The sequence below is a fragment of the Lolium rigidum genome, chromosome 7 (assembly GCF_022539505.1).
Source record: "Lolium rigidum isolate FL_2022 chromosome 7, APGP_CSIRO_Lrig_0.1, whole genome shotgun sequence".
Lineage (NCBI taxonomy): Eukaryota > Viridiplantae > Streptophyta > Magnoliopsida > Poales > Poaceae > Lolium > Lolium rigidum.
The window spans coordinates 235,532,494-235,554,365 of record NC_061514.1 but is presented as its reverse complement, the minus strand read 5'-3'; the positions used below and the strand labels follow the sequence as shown (position 1 = coordinate 235,554,365).

The window sequence follows — 21,872 nt, the reverse complement described above, 5'->3', positions numbered from 1 at the left end:
TCGGCCTGGTCAGCCCAGTTCGTTGTTTTTTAAGTTTTCTGTTTCTTTTGGTTTCTTTTTTTTCCTTTTCCTTTTTCTTTTATGTTTTTTCGGTTTTCTGTTTTTCTTTTTTGTTTCTTTTTATTTATTTTAGATTTGAAAATTATAAGATTTTTAATTTTTAAAAATTGTTGAGTTTTAAGAACTGTTCATATTCGAAAATGTTCATTTTTTAAAACATATGTAGATTTAAAAAATGTTCAAATAAAAAAATGTTTAATTTTTTAAACGTTCAGACTTTAGAAATGTTTAAACTTGAAAATTTTTTAAATTTGTAAAACGTTCATACTAAAACATGTTCTTATTCGAAAAATGTTCATATTCAAAAAATGTTCAAATTGAAAATTTGTTCATAAAAAATATTCAAATTTTGAAAAATGAAAAATGTTCAACCTCAAAAAATTAAATTTGTTGGAAATTATTTTGATTTCGGAAAAAAAGTTTGAATTTCGAAAAATTAAAAAATAAACAGAGAAAAGATAAAGAGGACGTACCTGATCTGATGGGCCGCGACCCATTAAACTGTTGCCTGTCTTGGGGTGTGCGGCACGCTGCTTCCGCCGATCTGGTCGGCAGACAGCAGCCCCCGTTCTCCCGCCCAATATGTGCGTCGATCCTTGCCTTCCCACCGATTCTGGCGCTCGCGCACGAACGGGACCCGCTCGCTTTACGTGCCTCCTGCGTTGACTCTCACGCGGTAGTGGGCTGGGCGGTACTACCGCCTTGGCAGGCCGGTAGTACCAGCCCATGCCTGGCCAGCCGCCCCAACGGGCAGAAAAATTAAGGAAGCCCCTCTTTAAGCCTGCTCTCTCTCTTTAGAACTCTACTTCTTCTTCCCCAATAAGCTCTCCACCATTGTTGAACTCATGAGAGTATCCCCTCCATCAATCCTTCCATGATTCTTGCTCATATTTGAGGAAAAGAGAGAGGAGATCTAGATTTACATTTGCACCAATCAAATCCCCCTCATTGTGAGGGAATCACTAGATCTAGATCTTGGAGAGAAATTTGGTGTTTCTTTTCTTATTTTGTTCTTTTCTCTCTTATTCCCCCAATTAGCTTTAGTAGTTTTGTTGGAATTTGAGAGTGAATGATTTGGGCATCTTTGTGGTGTTCTTGTCATTGCATTTGGTGCATCGGTTTGATTTCTCCGTGGTGATACGTGGAGGTGAAAGTTCATGAGATATGCTTTTCGGGAGCTTGTTCCCGGAGTTTGTTCCTCTTAGGTCTTTAGACCCTAGACGGCTTAGTGGTTTTTGTGGTCTTTGTGGTATTCTTGGGGACTCCAATTAAGTTATGGAGATTCTTCAAGGGCAAGACCTTTGTGGCGATTTATTGGGAGCCTTCAATTAAGTTGTGGAGATAGCCCCAAGCTTTGTGCGGGTTCGGTGACCACCCTAAGGTTCCATAGTGGATCGAGGATATCCCTTTTGGTGGGAATTCTCGAGGAGAATACGGCGGCCTTCGTGCTTTTGGAGTGACTTGTCCCCCACACCGCTCCAATGGAGAGTAGCACTCGCAAGAGTGTGAACTTCGGGATACATCATTGTCTCCGTGTCACTTCGATCATTCCTATACCCGAGCTCTTTACTTATGCACTTTACTTTATGATAGCCTTCGTGCTTGAAGTTATATATCTTGGTATCACATAGTTGCTTGAATTGCTTAGCATAAGTTGTTGGTGCACATAGGTGAACTCTAGTTATATAGGTTTTGTGCTTGCCAAATTAAACGCTAGTTTTATTCCACATTTGTTAAGCCATATTCGTAAAAGTTTTAAACCGCCTATTCACCCCCCCCCCCCCAGGCGACATCCATGTCCTTTCAGTAGGGCAAACTAAAAAAAAAGATGCAAATACCAAAATAGTCGTAAGACATGAACGTCATATATGATTCTAACTAAATAACTTGGTACGATAAAAACAAAGACATATTTGATATACGTAGAACCCAAAAACATAACAATAATGCCACCTGCCAAAGCTTTATTTTTTTGTAAAAAGAATAACTTTATCGATTAAAACTTTTAAATATTCCTCGTGAGCAACTAGGTCTTAATGATCTTTTTCACCAAGAAACCCTTCCAATTCAGATCTCAATGAGGTGATAATGTCTTTGATTAAATCATGATGTGTCTTTCAAATATCAAGAAATCTCTAAATTTTTGATTCTACACGTTTGAATAATGAATATCACAAAATTATCCTGCATATACTATGATTCATGATAAATATCTATAATAGAAATATAGAATCATTGTTATTTACATTGAACCTAGAATGTGAGTCTATGTTACACAATATTCACTAAAATAAGCATAACTTTCTCACACAGAGTCTGTTTTATTTTCGATGCATGACTACTCAAAATATTCAGAAAAAACATGTGCATCTAAATGTATGCACCAAAAATCAAGGTAGGACGGCTTCCTTGCCTTGCTCTAAGGGGAGCTTCGCCCCTGCTTATCACCACGTCGATCCATGGTCCTCGCCCACTTTACCTGCCACGTCTCAACCAACCTCCGGCATTGCTGACATGGCCCCGCTTTGGCTCATAGGACTAGATGCACGTACTGTGATAAACTAAACTTTAAGTGTACATAAAAAGGAAAAAATCCCGGTTGTACATCTTCATATTCTATGTGTGTATATAAAGTTCCTTGAAAAAAAAAGATATTTTTGCGACTTGTGTAAAAATGACAATTTTGTCTTTTTTTTCATAGAATAGCACAAATGTTATTTCTTCACGAAATATTTGAGGACATGTAAAAGACACATACATGCACATTCTCAAGAAAAGAAAAATTCTTAATTTTTTGAATATTTTTAAATGGTTTTTGTGAGCCGAAACACCGCCTCCTTAGGACACCTACTTTGCAAGGACGAAGGAGCGTTCATGCCCACGATACTTCCACGGTCTATACTCGTATGCATGCACCTTTTTTGGTATACACATCTACTACCACTTTGCTGCCTACGCTAAATCTTACTGAAGACAACAGCATGTGAGTTCATCCGATAATGCACTTATTTGCCAAGGTAACGCACAGTAAATGGTACACCTACCTGCCTCAGCTGAATTCGGCAAATGCATTAAGGATAACGTCGCATCCAGCAATCTGTCAACATCCCAAAGTACTAGCGACATACAGCACAAGAATAATGATGCTACATTATTGACGGACAAAGCCACAGGGCAACTCTGTCATGTGGAGAATTAATTCTAGCGTATATACAGTTCCTATTTTTACTCCCAACATAAAGTTTGGACCAAAATGCTTGACCCTGAGAATTATGCGCGGCACTCCACATCATACTCCTACCTGGAACTTGTACAGAGCACGAGCTAAACACCATATAAACCTAAAGAGGAGACGCCGGGCCAGGTCACCTCCATACAGTCTCGTTTGCGTCGGTGAATATGGGATTGTGGTGCTCAATCAGGCACTGGATGACCTCAATGGCACTGTAGTCTGGGGGTGAAGCGTCATCCAAGGGAATTTGCGAGGAAGCATCCACATCATCCTCATCTGCAATCATATAAGCGCAAGGTGTTTGAATTAGTACTAAATAAATAAATAAAAGTGAAAGAAGTGGCGAGCTTAATTGGCTTGCGAAAACTTCTTCGAAAAGAGATGGGAGTATAATTTATCCCCTCTGCTCACAACAGACTCCAGATTAGACCATCCACTGCAAACCTATCTCACTACCACAACATCTGGCCTCCCTCTCCAATAACACCATCCCTATCTCTTCCAGCATACATCCTCCCTATCTCTTCCCCAACCAGTAGCTCAAATGTAGGATCAAAACATGCATCATAGCAACCCTATCTATCACCATGAATGAGGCAGCTATAGTCTGGTCAGCTCAGGCATATGTGTCACCAGAAGTCTCTGGGGGGGGGGGATCTCTTAGTTCATGAAATGTAAAAGTAGTAAACAAGACAGGCAGCTATATTCACATTTCTTTATCAGTTTTCTAACTAAGTTGACCCCTCAAGTTTACAGGTGGGTTGGCTATACTCCCACTTACATGCATCAGCCTCTAGATTAAGCTGATCCCTCATTTACGGTCATGACTTGGCAGTTTACAGATGGGCGGCTAAATGCACGCTTCGGCTTTTGGACAAAGTTGAAACCTCATTCATGGTGCAACTTTCTAAGCAGTTGCACAAGCTCAGTTATCGACTCATACTGGAAAGCTAGCATTCACAATAACTTGACAACCTAATATAGGGCATCAAGCATCTTTCTTTCATAAAATGAGTCAATAATACACCTAATTACTCCCACCTGGAGCTAGACTCGCATTTAAGGCTACAAAAGTTCCTGGATTCTTTGTAAATAAATTGGAAGTGGATTTGCGTACCTAGCAGGTCCCATGTAGAGGTATTTGATGTTGTATCCACGATTTTCGGAGGTGGTTTTAGTGTGAATCTGAGATGATTCCGCATATCTGTTCCAGAATCCCCTTGCTGCCACATGATCAAAGGCGTGAACTCCACAGCAAGGGTACGAGAGTCCATCTGCATTTGGTAACAGAATTTGGTCAAACCCTCCAATGGATGCAAAAATTTATATTAAACTTGATACATCACCTTGAGGGACGAAAACAAAAGAGATCAATTCCATAACTAGGAATAAACCGCCTAATTTCACTAGTACTTTATACTACAAAAATTACTAAATTATGAAGAACCTAACCATGGAAAGTTTTACAGTGTGGCCTATCAATCCAGACGGAAGTGCAAAGATTATGTAGCAAACTCAGTTCCGTGTGCTGCTGTCAAGACAGGTAAGCAGATACATGCAAATGAATTTTCCCAGCAAGGACCACTGAAGACATGTGGTATCTAAACATGAAATGATAGCTTATTTGTGATAAGAAGGTTAAAATCAGCAGCTGGTCCCGTGGATAACTCAACAAGAACTAGTGATTAATGGAAAAAGTGTCCAGTGCATTCTTCTCAGAATTACAGACGGTTCATGCTGATTTGAGTGTTCCTTTAAAATAATTACAATAGGATCGAGCCGTTAATGCAGTTGTTACTGCAGGAAACCAAATAAACTAGCACCATGAACCAAGAGTTGGCTGGTCCAATTGACGTCTTCTCAGAATTGCAACTGGTGTACATGCCGTGAGTTAAATGCTTAAGTTATGAAGTACACAAGGCAGAAATAATCTCAGGGAGAAATTAGTCCTTCCTTGGTGGAATTAAAGGTGTTTCCCGAAGTGTTGCTTGAATGGCCGTAATCATGTTCATAGGTCTACAGCTCTACAGTCTACACTAAACTGAGCTCTACAATTTTTAGTTCCAGTTTTTTCAGTGCCCAAGAACCGAAAGAGAACGAACTCACAAAAATTATGCAGGGAATTAAGTACCAAAATAAGGGATGAGACATACCTTATTAAGTGCTGATTTACGGCTTACTCTCAGTAGCAATGCCGTAACAAATTCTAGTGTCATGTAGTTCACATTTGGAAGCTTCTTCAGTATGTTCTTTAGATCATCAATGCTAACTCTTGCATCCCTAAGCTCATCATACAGAGCAAATGTAGTAAGCGGCTCAGGGATGCTGGCAAGGTAACACTTGACCAGTGCAGCTACATCAATAGGGCTTACACCATCAGGCAAAGATGCACCCGAATCTGCAAGCAACATCACAAGACTCTTAATAATGAAACGATGACTACGAAACCTAAATTCAAATATGAGTCAAGTGAAAAGGGTAGCCTTACCCTCATTGTAAAGTGAAACTAGTTGCTGAAGAACTTTTCTGTCACCTTCGGATTTGAACAAGTTCTCATTACTCAAGCCTAACCAGATAGTTTCAGACATCAGATCTGGAACAATACGTAGTAACTAGTAAGGGACCAACATCTATGTATTTTCATGGATTTCACCTGATATAACCAGGTAGTCTGCACACTTCACCAGTATCAGGGGCACAGCTTTGCCAGATTGCTCTCGTTGTACGGTGGCTTCAATAGGAACACCAAAGACTGCAAGCTTACAAGGAAATATTATTGACAATCAACGAGTTCAAACCAAACAACTGATCATCAGTAGATAGAAGTAAATAACACAAATCAATTTGTCAAAATAAGATTATGATGTAGCTACATCCCGGTGTTGACGGTTGCAGAATTTCCAGTATGATACAAGACATTTTAGTTGTGTTAAGAACCATGACAGAAATACATTCCAACTGTAAACTCACCATCGGTACTGGCAACTCCCTGTGAAAAGGAATCAGAAGAAACTAAGAATCAGCATCCTACCCCAACGAAGGGATCTCGTATTGCAAAGTAACATAAGTTGAACCACAAACCTTCTGCCAGCGTTCAATGTTGTTCAAAATAGTTTTGCTTTTGTCCGCAGTTTTTTTAGCAGCCTACAAGGAAGCACAGAGAACAGAACCACCAAACTCAGTCTCATGAAGCCACTTTTTTGTAACACAAGGAATCATAGCAAGCATGCAAAGATAGAACTCGAACATGTGATCTAAGGTTATATTGTTAATAGTATTAATAATGGTCTGAAGACTCCCTGGAATACAAGCTATGGCGCAAATACAAACAAATACCTCCTAACTGCATCTTAGGATGTCAATAATCAAGCTGTAAAACTATTTCAAGTTTTGGCTGGTAATGATGCAGCATATTTATGAGATATTCTTACTGGCGGCATCATACATGAACTACTTACTGATAGTTATTTCGGGTAAATGGGCCTTGATCTAAAGAGCAGTAGGTTACAAAGCTGTAATCAAAGTATAAATTCTGTATTCATGGTGGAACAAGTTAAGCAAATAAAAACTGTGACAAAGGTATAAATTATGTATTCATGGTGGAACAAGTTAAGCTACAAGTGAAAAAGAAAAACTGGAAGCAAATTTTGCCCCAAGGCTCATATCATATACCTCTTCAACTTTGACCTTTCCCACTGCAACCTTCTCCTTAGTTTCTGAAATGCCCTTCCTGAGAATCACCCCAGTGTTGGCAGCAGCAGAGATGAAGCGCTCCTGCACGGTATCGCCTGGTGGCGGCGGCCGCTGCCTAGCATCCTGGAAGATGGCCCACCGGCTCTTCACCACGGATCCGACCTTCCCAGCAACATCAGCTATGTTGTCCCCCGCAGACTGCCCTGCCTGCTTCAGCTTGAAGCCTGCACCCCCGAAACATCCACAGCCAGCATTCAGAGCCGAAAGGGGAATTCACATATAAATAAATAGAACACAAATATGGTTCTCTGCCAAGTAATCCAGAAGTGCACACAAACACAGTTTCTTCCTATATATATGCCATGCCAGTTGGAGATAAGTAGGCATGAGAACAGCAGCGAACGAGGAGAGTGTTAGTGCTGCACGTACTGGATGAGGAGAAGAAATCGGTGGCCTTCCGGCGCCACTGAGGGGATTCCACAAGCGGCATCACCACCACCCTGCATAACAGAAGGTACGAATCAGGGGAAAACCACCGTGCACGGAAGGTATATACCAAGAGCAGGGACGCGCAAATCTGAAGCAATCGCCTGGCTGGACTGCTTGGCATGGCAGCAAACAGATTATTCAGCAACATACTCTAAAATTAGAAACGACAAATATCGAAACCTTCAAATAACCGTTAGCCCCTCACCCCAAGCCCCAGACAAGGTCCAAAGTAAACTAATCGCAGATTAGATCAATAATTTCGAGGACGCCCTCCCTCCCTCCTGCAGGACTAGCGGCGACTAGCAAGTGTAAAAACCTAACGCAGACCGAGTCCACGGCGACGAGAAGCTAGTGATCCAAGAGCGAGCGATCCGAGGATGAATCAAGCGCCGCCGTACCCCCCAAAACAGAAAAAAGTCGTGGATCAAACAGGGGCAAACAGAAGGCGGGGTAGAGGAGGTGCGTGCGAACTTGCGGCGCCGTAAAATCGAACCAATCCGCCGGCCCTCCCTGCATCGAGAAATGGTTGGGAACCCGTACCTGTCTTCCGAATCGAATCGAGTCGAGGAGGAGGACGACGGGCGGCGAGAGAGAGACAGCGAGAGGACTAGGCCGCCGAGATGAAATGAAAACTACAGTATTTGAGACGATTTTTTGGATTCTAGGCTGGGCTAGAGGGGGAGGAGAGATGGGAGGGAGTCAATGGCGGAGGCGATAACGGTATTGGGTTTCCGCAGTTCCGTCGTGCCTATCCCATTCCCAGTTTCCCATTCCCACCCATCAAGCGCTGGATGACGGCTGTGAAAGTGACGCTTCTCTCTACTGTACTTTTTTTTTTTTTTTTTTGACAATCAATACCACATATATTCATAGCAATAAATAGTACATGGTAGAGATACATGAACTGACTTCAATGATAACAAAATAAAGTCTAAAAGATAGTAACAAATCTTCAAGGTCTTCAATTTCTTTCTTCTTCCAGAACACAATCTTGTACTTCTTACAAGGCGACCAAAGATAGATAGCGAACCATAGACCTGTAGATACCGACGAAAGTTCTCCCATAATTTTTTGAGCCGCAATTCCAAGACCGCGTGCACGCACGCAACCATTAGAGCAGTCATACAACATCGGCAAGAGTACCAACACCAGTATATCAGGGAATAATAACCGACTAGCTTTGTCGTCGTCGATGGAGAGCCGAGAGTACGAATCACCATTGCCGAGGACGTAGCAGCCGGGACAAAAACTGCGAGGATAATCCTCCTCGCGGCAACGACAAAAGATCCAAAATCGATCTGGCGAAGCAAGATCCGAAGACCCATACCTAGAAAATTGTGACTGTTCAACACCACCATTGACGCCGGGAAGAAGATCTCGTCGCCGAACGAAAGGCCGAAGATCACTTATTGCAGACGATGCCATCTCCATTGAGGGGAAACGAACAAGAAGACGGCTACCAAAATCCTAACATAATCTAATGACACAATACTTTTATTCAAAATTCTACACATAGATCGGGTTCCCCACTCCTCCCGACGCCGGCGAAGCCGACCGGAGGAGGGGGAACCAATCTATGGAGGAGGATAAACTGGAGGCGGCGGCTGAGATAGGAGAGACGGGAAAACCCTGTTTGTTCCGTTTCTTTTCTCTCTACTGTACTAGTTTACTCTTCTTTTTTTCTCCCAGTATAAAAGCCGTCCCTCTCAGTGGCCGCAGAATCTCGCACGCCTCCGCGTGGGCCCGGGCTGTCGGGACCAAGTTCTGGAAGCGTCTACGGTAGCAGCTTACGGGTCCGGGGTGGGCAAATCGACGAGACATTGGGCCAACGCATTGGCAGACAGAGAAGGCCCAACACACGGTAGCCCAAAACATCCCACCAGTACTCGGCCCTTCTTCGGAATCGATTTGCCCCTCCCTACGGCCCCTCCCTACGCACGTCCAGGGAGTGAATGCGTCTCGTCTCGGATCGGCGATGGCGATGCTCCGGTACGTCGCTGGCCTCGCGTTCCACCGATCGGCGCCTCCACCTGATGCCGCGGCCTCGCGCTTCTTCGGCAGCGCTGGATGCCGCAGCCCCGCCGCTCCCCTCGCGCTCCTCCGCCGGCAGGCGCCTCCACCTGCTGCTGCTGCGGCGGCGGCGCCCTCTCGCTTCTTCAGCAACGGGAGCCCGACTAGATCCAGCTGCACTAACTCCGCGGTATGTGCTTTCGTCTCGAATTAGTTCTTTCATTCCCCCACCAAGGTGCTTTGTGTTAGCCATCTGTTCAAATCAAATGCTGGACTGGGCTACAGGATTGTATTAGATTCGTCATCGCTCGGCAGGGCTATACATATGAATGAAGCTAGGCTCCGTGCTTGCTAGAATGTGCCTTAATTCTCATGCAACTTTGCTTTGCTACAGACATCATCGTTACCTGCAAATAGAGAATCCAATCTAAAGGGATATATTCATTTTTTTCGTTCATGTCGATTTTGAACTAGAAATGAACTGCTCTAATCTGTTTGAAATCATGATTTAACATCTGTGAATGCTTCCTCGCCTTTGGTATTAAGCCTCTGTCCAAGTGTCCATTTTCAGATATCCTTGACTCTCTCTGTTTAATTCGTTAAACATTTCCACCCTCCTTGGTAGATTCTTTTTTGTTTTAGATTAGTAACCTGTAGCGCATGACCCATTAGCTCATGACAATGACCTTTTTTTCGAAAACAGTTTAACAACTGCCATATATACTCTTAAAGCGACAACAAAACAAAACCATGATTTAACCTCTGTGACTGCTTCCTGGCCTTTGGTAGGTGCTTTGCTTAACCGAGTTTTACACGGTCAATTAGGGTTACATGTTGGAGAAATATTTAGTGAGATGAGGCCTATGCTGCAATCTTAATGCAACCAATCATCAAAAGTTACGAAACTTCTATTAATATGTCTCTGAATTCTCTCTATCTATGTTTAAAATTTGAGGTTTAAACGCAACCTATGTTCAGAGTAAACTTAAACAAGAATTCTCTAACAATGTTTAAGAATTATCGCAGTCCGAAACTTCTCTTAGTCATTACTCCTACATAGGTTGTATCTAAACTTACATTTTGAAAGATAGGTACACTAATGCTAGACTTATTGTAACAGTGGTTGTGTATCTCTGAATGTGTACCTGCTGTCGACAGGTTTAGTTAACTGTAGTGTTTCAGTATCGCTGGAGCTGTGTTGTTTAGTTGGGCATGGGCTGGCGGTCCGTGCGCTCAGTGTGAGTGGATATCCATGTAATGGCCAGTGAGTCCAATGTTGGAACGACCTATGAACTTATGAAGGAATTGAATTTCAGTCATGTCCCTGTCTTCTTCTTACTCTTCCTCTTGAAGTTTTTCCTCGATCCTAATTCCCTCGCCACAAACCCTAGCTGTGGTCACCACACCGTAGGCTACGCTGGACATTACAATGATGTGTACAAATTTTCCAGATTTTTTTCCATGAGTTTTGGTAGTAGATTGCAAATCAGTATATATATCTTGCTGAAGGAAATAATATTAGAAAAAGTCTACTGGATTAATTGTTGAGAAGAAAATTCGTGTATACTACTTTTCTTCTAACTAATAATACCAAGTTTGTTAATTGATGTAGGTTGGCAAGCCTATTGAGGAGACAAAGGAAGATGTGTCCCCAAAGAGGATGCACTCTGAAAGCTTGCCTGCCAAGATACGCATCGTGATGAAATCTTTCAATAGCCAAAAGGACAATCTGAGTGGGCTTGAGCCTTACATGCGCAAGGTTGGGTTGCCTGAATCGCGATCCTTGTACACCGTGTTGCGATCACCTCATATTGATAAGAAATCCAGGAGCAATTCTCAATGCATGTGAAGAAATGTTTCGTGGAAAAAAGGCGGAGACACATGAATTGGCCAAGAAGTTCTTCTGGTTAAAACGGCTGCGTATATTGGGGGCTCAGTATGAAATCAATATTAGCTTCAAGACCCGTTTGGATAAAAAAGATTGGCTGCCGCAAAAGTGTGGGCCTGCTCCGACAGTAGTTCCAAGCCAAAAAGGGAGGCAGGTTAGAAAAAGAAGGTGGTTGGGTTATTGAGTTATCCCCTGATTCAGAATAAATTGTACTAGGTTGGTAGCTGGTTGATTTTTTCGCGAAAACGCAAAAGCCTTGCGTTTCGATGTATTGATAGATAAAGAAGAGTTTATGTACAAGTCCGAGGACGGACACACCACGCCGTACAACTCGACCCAAGAAAAAGGAAAAAAACCTAGACTAGGGGAGTAATTGGCGCACATCCCGAGCTCCTGCGTCCGCCCAAAGCCGCGCGTCGGCAGCGATGTTGTTGAACAAGGATGTCACCGAAGGCCGCGCGTTGTCGAAGACCACCGCGTTTCGATGTTTCCAAATCCACCATGCCGTGAGCATGATAACCGACGAACTGCCCTTGCGCAGCTGGCGAGGGGCGGTCCGCACCACCAGCGACCACCACTCCACGAAGTCACTCTCATCCGTGGGTGGGCCTGAGGTGGATCGGATCCACGACAGGACCTCAAACCACACCGTCCTAGAGAAGGAACAACCTGTAAGGAGGTGCATCATGGTTTCAGCAGACTGATCACATAACGGGCATCTCGGCGCATGTGGCAGCCCCCGCCGTGCCAATCTCTCACCCGTCCAGCACCTGTCGAGGCAGGCCAACCAGATAAAGAACTTCACCCTAGGTAGCGCCCAGGATTTTCAGTTGAGCTTCCAAGACCCTGAGATGATTGCCCCCTGGAAAAGGGTGTCATAACAGGATCCAGCTGAATACTGTCCATCCGTCGTCCACCGCCAAACCAACCTGTCCGGATCCCCTGATAGTTGAGTGTCCTTGAGTCTGCCCCACAACTGGACGTACTGCCACATTGTCAGGGCGCTCGGTGCACCTGCTATATCGGGGATCCAGATGCGGCCAACCAGCGCTTCACGGATCGTGCGCGCCTTCCGCCGGCGCTTTGGAACCAAAGCGTATACCTCCGGCGTCATCTCCTTGATGGACCTGCTGTCCAGCCATCTCCAGTAGCTGGTTGATTAATTGTTTTTTTGCTTGCCGGTGCTTTCTTGTCTTATAGGTACTAGAGCTGCTTCAGGTCTTGGTTTGATCTAGCACCTACAAATATGTTCTATGTAATGTCACATGAAACTCTGGATGTATGTGGCCTATCATCATTATCATAGTTTATGTATCGATTAGGCTTGTTTTACAGTACCTTTTACCACTCCTAATTAGAGAGAGGTATGATTTAAAGCAACGATCATGATCAAGCGAGGCAGATTAGGCCCGGCAGCCCAGCAAGACGTAGATAATAGGAAAAAAAATCAAACTAGTAGTATTCGGCCCAGCCATGCATTGGTTGCCCAAAGACGCGACACCACCAGCAAGCGAAGCCGCCGCCGCATCGAGAGATGCCGTCACCAGCTCTGCCCCGTCCAACGTCGCCAGCGACCGACGCCTCCACCAGCTCAGCCTCGTCCTGTATAGCCGGCGACCGAGGCTGCCGCAACATTGAACAACGCAGCCGACACATCGAGCGACGCCGTCACCGATCTACGTCGACCCCGAAGGATCCTGGGAGAAGGTGTTTGTCATATAAACTGAAATTTTGAAACTTTCTCCTGATGCGTAGGAGAAGATGTTTTTGCCTATGGCGCACCGGCGGAGATTGTCGGGCAGGGATGCCGGCGTCGATCGCAGCCAGTCGTGCAGGCATAGATCTTGATTTCAATTAGAAAAATCTGAACTATGTAAATTATCCTATCAGTTTGAGCATGAGCATGGTTATGAACTTGTGATGAGCATATTCTAGTCCAGTCATCTAAAGGTATGAACGGTGCACCCTCATGGGGCACTCCCAGACTATCCACGATAGGCATGTGTCGGGCAAGGGCTGGCCGCTGGCCTCGTTTCCTCACCCATCTATTGGCCCACTGTGTCACATGCGGATTGGGCTGATGCAAAATATCTCTTTCCAGCCAATCCCTCACGAGAGAACAAACCCTATCCCCTCCAATCTTCTCCCCGTTCGTCTCATACCAAAATCCGTCCTGCTCGGCCGCCGCCAGCGACGCTTGTGCCGCCATCTCGCGTCGGCACCTTCTCCTCCGATCCCCGCTCGAGCTCTTCTCCTCCCCTCTCGCCTCCTCTTTCTGCTGATCCGAGCTGCAGAAGAAGTCGCCTAGAGATTCCCTGGCCGAGACCACCAGGCGGCGTCAAGGATCCTGGCCTCCGGCCGCAGGGAGGAGCACATGAGTGGCCGCCGGGAGGAGCAGAAGTTCAGCAGGGAGGCATGGCTAGAGGAGGCAGCGCTCCATGTGTGGGATCAGGCCAGCGAGATGTGGACCGATGGGGGATCCTCTAGTGAGCTTTGGGTGTACGTTTTGCCTGCTGATAGGTAACTATCTCCTTCTCTCCTCCTCCATCTCTCTACCTACAATCCTAAACGAACCTTGAATCTTTGAATCTCAGATCTATATCTTTGTCTATGTGTATGTATTACCCGTGGATCTAACCGATTTTGTTAGGTGCTGGTCTTCTTTGATACTATGGGCAAGGTTATTTGTAGTTCACTGTTGTTTTTATTTGGGCAACACTTTCGTGCATAAGTCCTAAAAGGGAGATTGTAGCTCCTTCTTTTTACATCCAAATTGCAACGCTTTATTTGATATGGTACCTACACAACTTAGATTTATCATTTTTTGCTCTGTTTACATGCAGGTAATCAGGGTGCAAATGTTGTATCGCAACCTGTGTACCAAGCTTGATGTAGGTAATCATAAAATCCAAGCGATTTTACATCCCAATGTTTCTGTTGAGCTGGATGGTATACCCTTTTCCTTTTCATCAATATCAATTTTAATGAAACATATATTTTGTATTGCCTACAACTTTGATTTAACTAATCTTTGCATCTTGTCCAAATGACATGATAAGCCCACAATTTAAGTCACGGGGTTCAGTTATGCCCACAATATGCCAATAAATGACACTCCTCGAATTCTATAAACAAAAGATGTAAGATTAATATTGATGGAATAACATCAAATCATGTGGTAAATTCTTTTCGGTCATCTTGATAAAGATATGCTACGAAAGTAGGCTGGTATTATGGTTATAGAATCTTGTGCATATTAGATTCTTTTGTTTATACTTACACAGTTGGCTTTTATGGTTTTCTGAACTATGGACACTGATTGATTTAGCTAATAAGATGATTTTTTTCATTTTTTCATCGTTGGATGCGAGCCGCTTTTATCCCATGGGGCTCTCAGCTCATCAGATTCTCTCTCCCTACTAATCGAGGTGTTCCCTCCAACATTTTATGTTCAAAAAAATATGTACACTCTGTGTGTTAGGACCTTCAGTTAGCCGCTGAGGTAAAGAATATTGGAAGATTGTCAGATCATTATATGTGCTCCATGATTTTGAATCCATATTCTGTTTTTCATGTATGCATACTGTTTTGTGCTCTTCGTTTGCTAGAGGTGATTGTATACTATCTTGGTTCAGGGAAGGATGTATGATTATGTAGGAAAAATAATGGCTTTCAGATCAGGGTATTTTTTCCTAGCAGCTCTGCCGTGTATTCTCTGTTTCTAAATAGCTTAGTTGTGTTTGCTTCGTCTTCTCCCATGTGATAGTTCCTTTCTCCATTTGTAAATAGATAATTGATCTTCTTAAATCTATTACTATTTTTTGCTAAAGAAGAAATAAATTCATGACTACTCTTTTTACCATTTAAATTGCTTTATGTCTATGTCATTTTACTTTGATAGCTGTTAGCATTCTGAGTTACTACTTGGTGGACCTCGGTATTTTACTTCAATTTGCATTGTTGCAGGTCTTCTCCTTGTTGCTTTTTAATTTGTAGGTCAAAAGAAAAGGTCTACCATTTAAGATAAATCCAGCCAACAGCCAGTTCAGAGGTATCCACTTGTGCCATTCTTACAATCCTGGTTAAAAGCAAGATAATTCTAACCCTAGGCCCTAGGTGAACTGTTATAGCTTCTCATTTCTTAATCCAGGTCAAGAATCATCTTGCTATTAACCAGGATACATGATTGTTTCTTCCATGTCATCAGGCAAGATTCATGATGTTTGCTCCCATGTCTTTCCTAACATGGGAGTTTCTAATTCTATCGTTATCATTTAGTGCCCTGCTATACATGCAGGTATGAGGATCAGCTCTTGATATGTACTGCCTCCGGTCTCTTTTAATTGACTCGGATTTAGTACAACTTTGTACTAAATCCGAGTCAATTAAAAAGACCGGAGGGAGTATTTTCTATGTTAGCCATACAATCATATTAGTAAAATAATTTTTATTTCTTGATTGCAAAATCATGTTTTCTATTAATTTTTTATTAAGATTGATGTTACTAATGAGGTCTCACCAGTAATATGCATGCTATTTCCCCAGGAAACCTAGCACAGAGTCACATATAGATTAGTGGTGTTCCCTACTGTCACTTTATGGTCTTGCAGCTCTTTACCATGCCTATGTCAATATGTGCTTTGGTGACCAGTTACTCTCTATCTCTACAGATTATTTTAATGCGATCCTAAGTAAGCTCAGTGGAAAATCGTGTTGGTGGGATACTTTCTCCGCATTGCTATAGATTGATTTGTTCATTTAACTTAAGAGTGGAACCGCTCTTGAATTGCTGACTTTGGTGACTGCCCTTTTTCCTGTTGAGCATATTGCATATTAGTTCACCTCTTGTGACTGCCTTTTTTTCCCTTTGAGCATTCTGCAGTATTGGTTCAACTCTTTGAGCTCCAGAGACTCATATTTTATGGCCATAATTCCTTCGGGTGCAACATAGGGTATTAGTTGTATCCTTTTGTGACGATAGTTACATATGTTGGCATACAAATCTATATATAGGTTTTTGGTATCACACACTCCCATTCTGTCTCTTTTAGTATTCCTTTTAAGCATTTGCTCAGTTAGGATTTTTTCTGTTTATAGTATGAATTTGACATTTAGCTCATGCATTTTCAGGCTACACGGTGTTTACTAAAACTAAGTTCTTATACGCACTTTACATGACTAAGAAATAGTTCAGTTGTACCGTTTCTGGGCATGGACTGTAATAACATGTTGATGCAATCCCAGATGCTGTATTTTCTACCTAGGTGCTTTTGCGGAGAGTCTTATAAATTACCCATTAGTGTGCACAAAATAAGGGCTGATTATCTTAAGTTCATTGCAGGAACATGACTATAGTCAGGGAGCTAATTTCAGATGTATGCAGATGAAAGTAGCCAGGAAGGAAAACTCTAGGTGTCTACGGATGTCAGCATCAAGTGTCCGGTGCTTGAGCTACCATCCGCAATTTAGGTAGCATAGATCACATTGCAGTTATGTTATGCATGTTTACTATTCCTAGCTGGTCCTATATTGTGGCATGATGGATGATCTCCTTTATGTACTTTATATTGTAGATGTAATGAGTGTGCTGCAAGCTATCCTTTATTTCAACCGGTCTTTGCGTCACTTCTGACCGTTATTACCAAACAATTTTTAATGAAAGGTCATATTTTCTGTGTGTTTAGTCTATACTTTTACATTTTCAGTTTTAGCTTATTTGTACAAAGAGAGTTTTTTTTACTACTACCTCCTTTCAAAAAATAAATGTCATTTTTTTTACAGAAACTAATGTATCAAATATTTAATTTGGCTCTCGAGTGTGCGTATGACTCCTCTACCAAAAGTACATACTCCCACCGTCGGAATTAATTGACGTTGGATGTACCTAATTTGCATGCTAGCGCTGCGTTGGTTCGCGTCGATCTTAACCGACCAAAGGTAGTATTTCAGAGTGTTCATTTTTTTTAACATTTTAAAATGTATCGAAGAGCATGTTACAATAAGGGGAGCATATGCTCCTATGAGCCAAAACACCACTCCTATGTATCGAAAATACATGATATTTCTAACCAACGACCATGTGCTTGCTTTGCTTGGCGGACTAGCGTTCTAGCTTGCTCTGTGTAGTTGCTCTGTCTGCTTACTTTTCTGCCTTGCTTTGTAGTTGTTCGCAGGAAGGAGCAGCAGTGCTGACGAACAGAGCCTAAATATCCATCCAATTTGACTTGCTTGCTCTCTTGTCTGTGAGCAAAACATAGAAGTATTTGAGACTTCATCATGTAAAAAAAGATGTCTAATAGTATTTAGCACTACGTCCGTACCCAAATATAAAGAAGAGCAAACATTTTCAGTATGAGCAATGCCTCATCTGGCAAGCTCTAGGTATCTCCTAGATTAGTTTGTACATTGAGCATGGTTTGTGTGCAACGAGTGCATGTCTGCATCTTTGCTCTAAAAGTTTTTTCCTATTAATTTTCAATGTTTAGTGCAATACAATAGTGGTCTATCAGCATGTGTACTCACTTTTTATAAGCTAGAATTGTGACTCTTCCCCTGTGAACTTTCAGGTGTTGTAAACTTTAGTTGTTTTGAATCTTCTGAAAACGAAAAGTGGCAAAGAAAAACACCAAAGGGGTGGAGCTGGCCAAATGGCCAAGAAGAACACCAATAAGCTGTTCTTCATGACTGTTGCCTCAAGGGCGACCAACGACCTCACTAACTATTGCGCAATTGATCTCCCTCGGCTCCGCCTCACAGGTTCCTCACTTGCAGCGAACACTAAGATATCACCAGCAATAGATGCAGAAGTTGCACCACTCCTAAAGAAAAAAATGAGGATTGGACACATGTGTTTACAGAAGAAAAACATATGATTATGTGCATGAAAAAATTGCTAAATCCAACTCATAACGGATCAGCAAGGATAGAAGAAGGCCTGAAGATGAACGAGCAGCTGATCACGAAACGATGGTAGGTAGAAAGTACCCCTCTAAGACGCCCGACGGGGCACATGATGTACCTTCCGACACTTGGACGTGTGCATAGCGGTGCCTAATGCAAATCTTTCTTTACTGATTTTTTTTCTCTCACATGCATACACAATTACACATATGTGAAAGATTACAGGTATGCTAATGTTTTGTACTTCTTCACTAACAACAAAATTGTCCGACTGAAACTATGCAACCGAGGAGCAAATAATTGAGTCTTATATTCAGGAGGTCCAAAAAAAATTCAACATACATCATAAGAATAAAATTTATTGCTTCCCCTAACTAAGAGTATAAGATTCAAGAGTTATATATGGAGATTTTATCTTAATTGCTTCCAGTAAAACTTTACAAATGTATTATAATATTGCATCTATTTTTATCACTACGATACAACATGAACATTGACATGAACTCCACGGGATCGTGCGCCAAGGCGCACATCTAAATCTAGTTAGAATGAATTGGCTGAGCATCCCAGCAAGAAGAAGGCATGGTTTCATTATCTCATTACGCCAAGTTGATTATCTAATTTGCATTTAGAACTCTAGGATCCTGTGTCTTGGGCTGGGAACATTATTTGGGCCGGGCCTGGTTACGACTTTTTTCTATTACGGTGCGAAATTTGGCAAAGGTATGTAACATACCTGTCACGTTTTGGAGAGTGGTATGAAGTTTTTTGGGCCTTAGGATGAACGAAAATGGAGGGTTATTATTTATTTGAGGGTACCACAAAAGAACCCATCGATTAAGTGGCATTAAAGTGACCATCCACGAATTTTGGAGATGATGATAATAAAATGTGGAGAACATGATTCACGATGTCTGGCTACATGCTATGTACTATCCTCAGAATCTGCCTTAAGCCTGAATGTATGAGCTAGCATGAATGTTTGATATGCACGTGAAATTAAGACACTGATTCTGATGTAGATCCGCAATGTGCTAGTGTAATACTAGCTGGTAGCTGGAGACCACATTAGATGCATACTTGATCCTTGATAGATCATTCGATCTTAGAATCCTAGAAGGCGATCAGCTAGATTCCTCAATCGCGCGTCAGCTAGCGCAACGAGGTCCAGGTGAGTATGCTTGTCTGATTAACCGGCTAGGATTTCGCGAAACTGCAAAGTCCGGTCATACTCATTGCAGATTGGGTTATTTCATTATTTGGGTAGCAGACCAAGAGCCCAAAAGGTAGCCAGCTGAGACAGGCCGCGTGCGCTCGTACGTATGTGCTCGAGCCGAGCCAGGCATCGAGTTTCTGAATTTTAGCTCTCTTTCTTGATCAATAAGCTTACACCCTTACAAGTTTAGTGAAAAATAAAAACTTAGGTTCCTTCTATAAAAAGGTTGCAAGAGCGGGCATGAGGCGGCCGATCGTCTGCAAGTTGCTGTAGAAAACTAATCTCGGGTGGAGGTTGGGTCTGCACTGGCGGCGATGCTCCGATCTGCCTTTGCTGGACTTGCGCTCCGGCGATCGTCGGCAAGTCTGAGGCTTCTTCCATCGTGCCAACCGGCCGTATCATTCAGCGACAACACCACCGCCGGCCGGGTAAGTAACGTGTAACCTAAAGTAACTAGCTCGTCTATCTGGCAATTGCTCTATGAAGTATGAACTACTGAAATTAAGGGTATGCACTTATGCCTCGGTGCGCGATGAAGTCAGCATCCGGTGGTAGCCCCATTGTGGAGTAACGGATCTGAGCGACACCTCTATCTAACTTGTCAGGTGGGACAGACATCTCGCACGCTTCCTCTCCGCTACAGTACCTGGAGGAGACTCTGAAAAGACCGGCCCGATCCCGAGCCCCTCCGGCGGCGATGCCGGCCGGAGGTGGCGGAGGTGAGGCGCCGGAGTAGGTTGGCTTAGGTTAGGAGTAGTTCCCGGCGGTTTGCCGGTTAGGTTTGGAGTTGAAGCCTGGTTTCTCGGCCAGATCCAGTGCGGGCCATGGCTCGTGGTGCTCCTCGCTGCTCCGGCGGTCGGAGCTCAGGGTGCCTCCACCTCGGCTGATCTCCGTAATAAGGTCACTGTCATCTTCCTCAAGCTCCTCTTGCCGCCTCTTCCCCCGCTCCTGGCCGGCCTTGGTGGTGAGGGGGATTGGAGGAAGTTGCCGACAAGGGCTTGATCTGGAGGTGGCAGGGGCGGTGTGCCTCTCTGATGCTCCGGCGCGGCATCAGGCAGCCTGTCGCCGGCGGCCTCCCTCCAGATCCATGGAGGATCTTGATCTGGAGCTCGTCGACGGCCACGCCCTCACATAAGGTGCCTAGGAGTCAACAGCAGAGGAGAAGATTGTCTCCTTGCCCCCTTGGCCGGCCATGGTGGCGGGGGAGGTGCGCAAGGAGGCGGGCTGCTTGGGTTCCTTCTGGCCTGGCCTGCCGTGGAGGCGAGGGGCTGGAGGTGCTGTACAGCCGTGCTTCTTCCTTGCTGTTGATGCTGTTCTCGTCGATGTTGTCTCTCTCTCTCGCTTCATCAAGCCCTGTGGTGGTGTTTGCGCAGCGGGAGTCGATTGATGCCGGCGACAGTATCGTTGAGGAGCTCCTCTCCGACGTGCTATCTTCGCTCTGCTCCGCCAATGGTGCTTCCTGTGTTTCGTCTCCAAGTGGCCAGTTCCCCGGCGATGAAGTTGCAGTCTGTTGGTCGGAGCTCGATCTGGAGAGAAGGACGGAGGACTTGATCGCGTTTCAATTTTCCTCCAGGGTCCTTTGTGCTATTTTCCTAGACCCAGATGTAATTTCTATTTTTTTGAGGTCTTCTTGTAATCCAGATTATCAATAGCAGCTTTTGTCGGGTGTTCTCACCCGACGACCTTGTTCAAAAAAAAAAAAGCATCAGGCCTTAATCTTTTGCAAGTTTTCTTCGGTTCCAAGAATAAATTAATTTTCTGCTTTTCCGTTTGCCTCAATTTCTAGCTAATTCTAAGGTCTTTTTTTTGCTGTGTTTTTTCCCTTTTGTTAGAGCTAGGTTGATCGAGAATTAAGTAGTTCTTGGTCGACTCTAAAACTGATAGATTTGCACGGTGATTCGTTCAGTTGAGAATTGCATATGGATGTGCAATTACATATTTTTTCTAGTTGCACATGAATTGCACGTAAAATTGGGTTACGTTATCTGACCGTAAAATAAGTTCCTTTAGAGAAAACAACTGTTGCCCTGGTTTCATTCATCACCGAAACCTCATCTTTTCTTTTTACTTGCGAGATGTACAAATTTGACTGGATCAGGTGGCCTTGTGTTATGACCGGCCTTATGTACAGCCGGAAGAAGCCCAATAGTGGGCCTAATTAGGGGCTTAGCCCAAGTTATCTTTATTTCCTTAGCTTATATAAACATATGTAATCACACGTTAGGATTTACGCAATAAACATATTTGTCTCCCTCAGGAGTCGGAGTCCTAAACCCTAGCCGCCTCTCCCTGCGCCATCACCGCCTCCTCAACCGCGCGGCCACTGCGCCATCACGCCGTCGTCCGCGCCAAGCTCCTCACCCTCCTCCCTTCCTCCCCTATAA

General features: G+C 43.6%; 1 protein-coding gene across 1 annotated transcript; it reads right to left on the bottom strand.

The window, feature by feature from the left end:
* Window positions 1-3,109: 3,109 nt before the first annotated feature.
* On the bottom strand, window positions 3,110-8,194 carry LOC124673857 (uncharacterized Rho GTPase-activating protein At5g61530-like). The gene is made up of 10 exons (XM_047209898.1): window positions 8,015-8,194; window positions 7,415-7,485; window positions 6,965-7,209; window positions 6,374-6,436; window positions 6,263-6,281; window positions 5,946-6,044; window positions 5,781-5,858; window positions 5,446-5,690; window positions 4,410-4,566; window positions 3,110-3,568 (listed from the first exon to the last, which is right to left on the bottom strand). The coding sequence occupies exons 2-10, from the start codon at window positions 7,473-7,475 to the stop codon at window positions 3,426-3,428; spliced, it is 1,110 nt and encodes a 369-aa protein (XP_047065854.1). The 5' UTR covers window positions 7,476-7,485; window positions 8,015-8,194; the 3' UTR covers window positions 3,110-3,425.
* Between the last annotated feature and the right edge of the window lie 13,678 nt (window positions 8,195-21,872).

What these genes read in the sequence shown, in the direction of transcription:
- LOC124673857 (XM_047209898.1), bottom strand. Translation starts at nt 7,475, where the DNA reads ATGCCGCTTGTGGAATCCCCTCAGTGGCGCCGGAAGGCCACCGATTTC. An exon ending in AGACTACCTGGTTATATCAG is followed by an intron (nt 5,859 to 5,945) that starts GTGAAATCCATG and finishes CTATCTGGTTAG; the next exon opens with GCTTGAGTAATGAGAACTTG. An exon ending in GTAAATCAGCACTTAATAAG is followed by an intron (nt 4,567 to 5,445) that starts GTATGTCTCATC and finishes TACCAAATGCAG; the next exon opens with ATGGACTCTCGTACCCTTGC.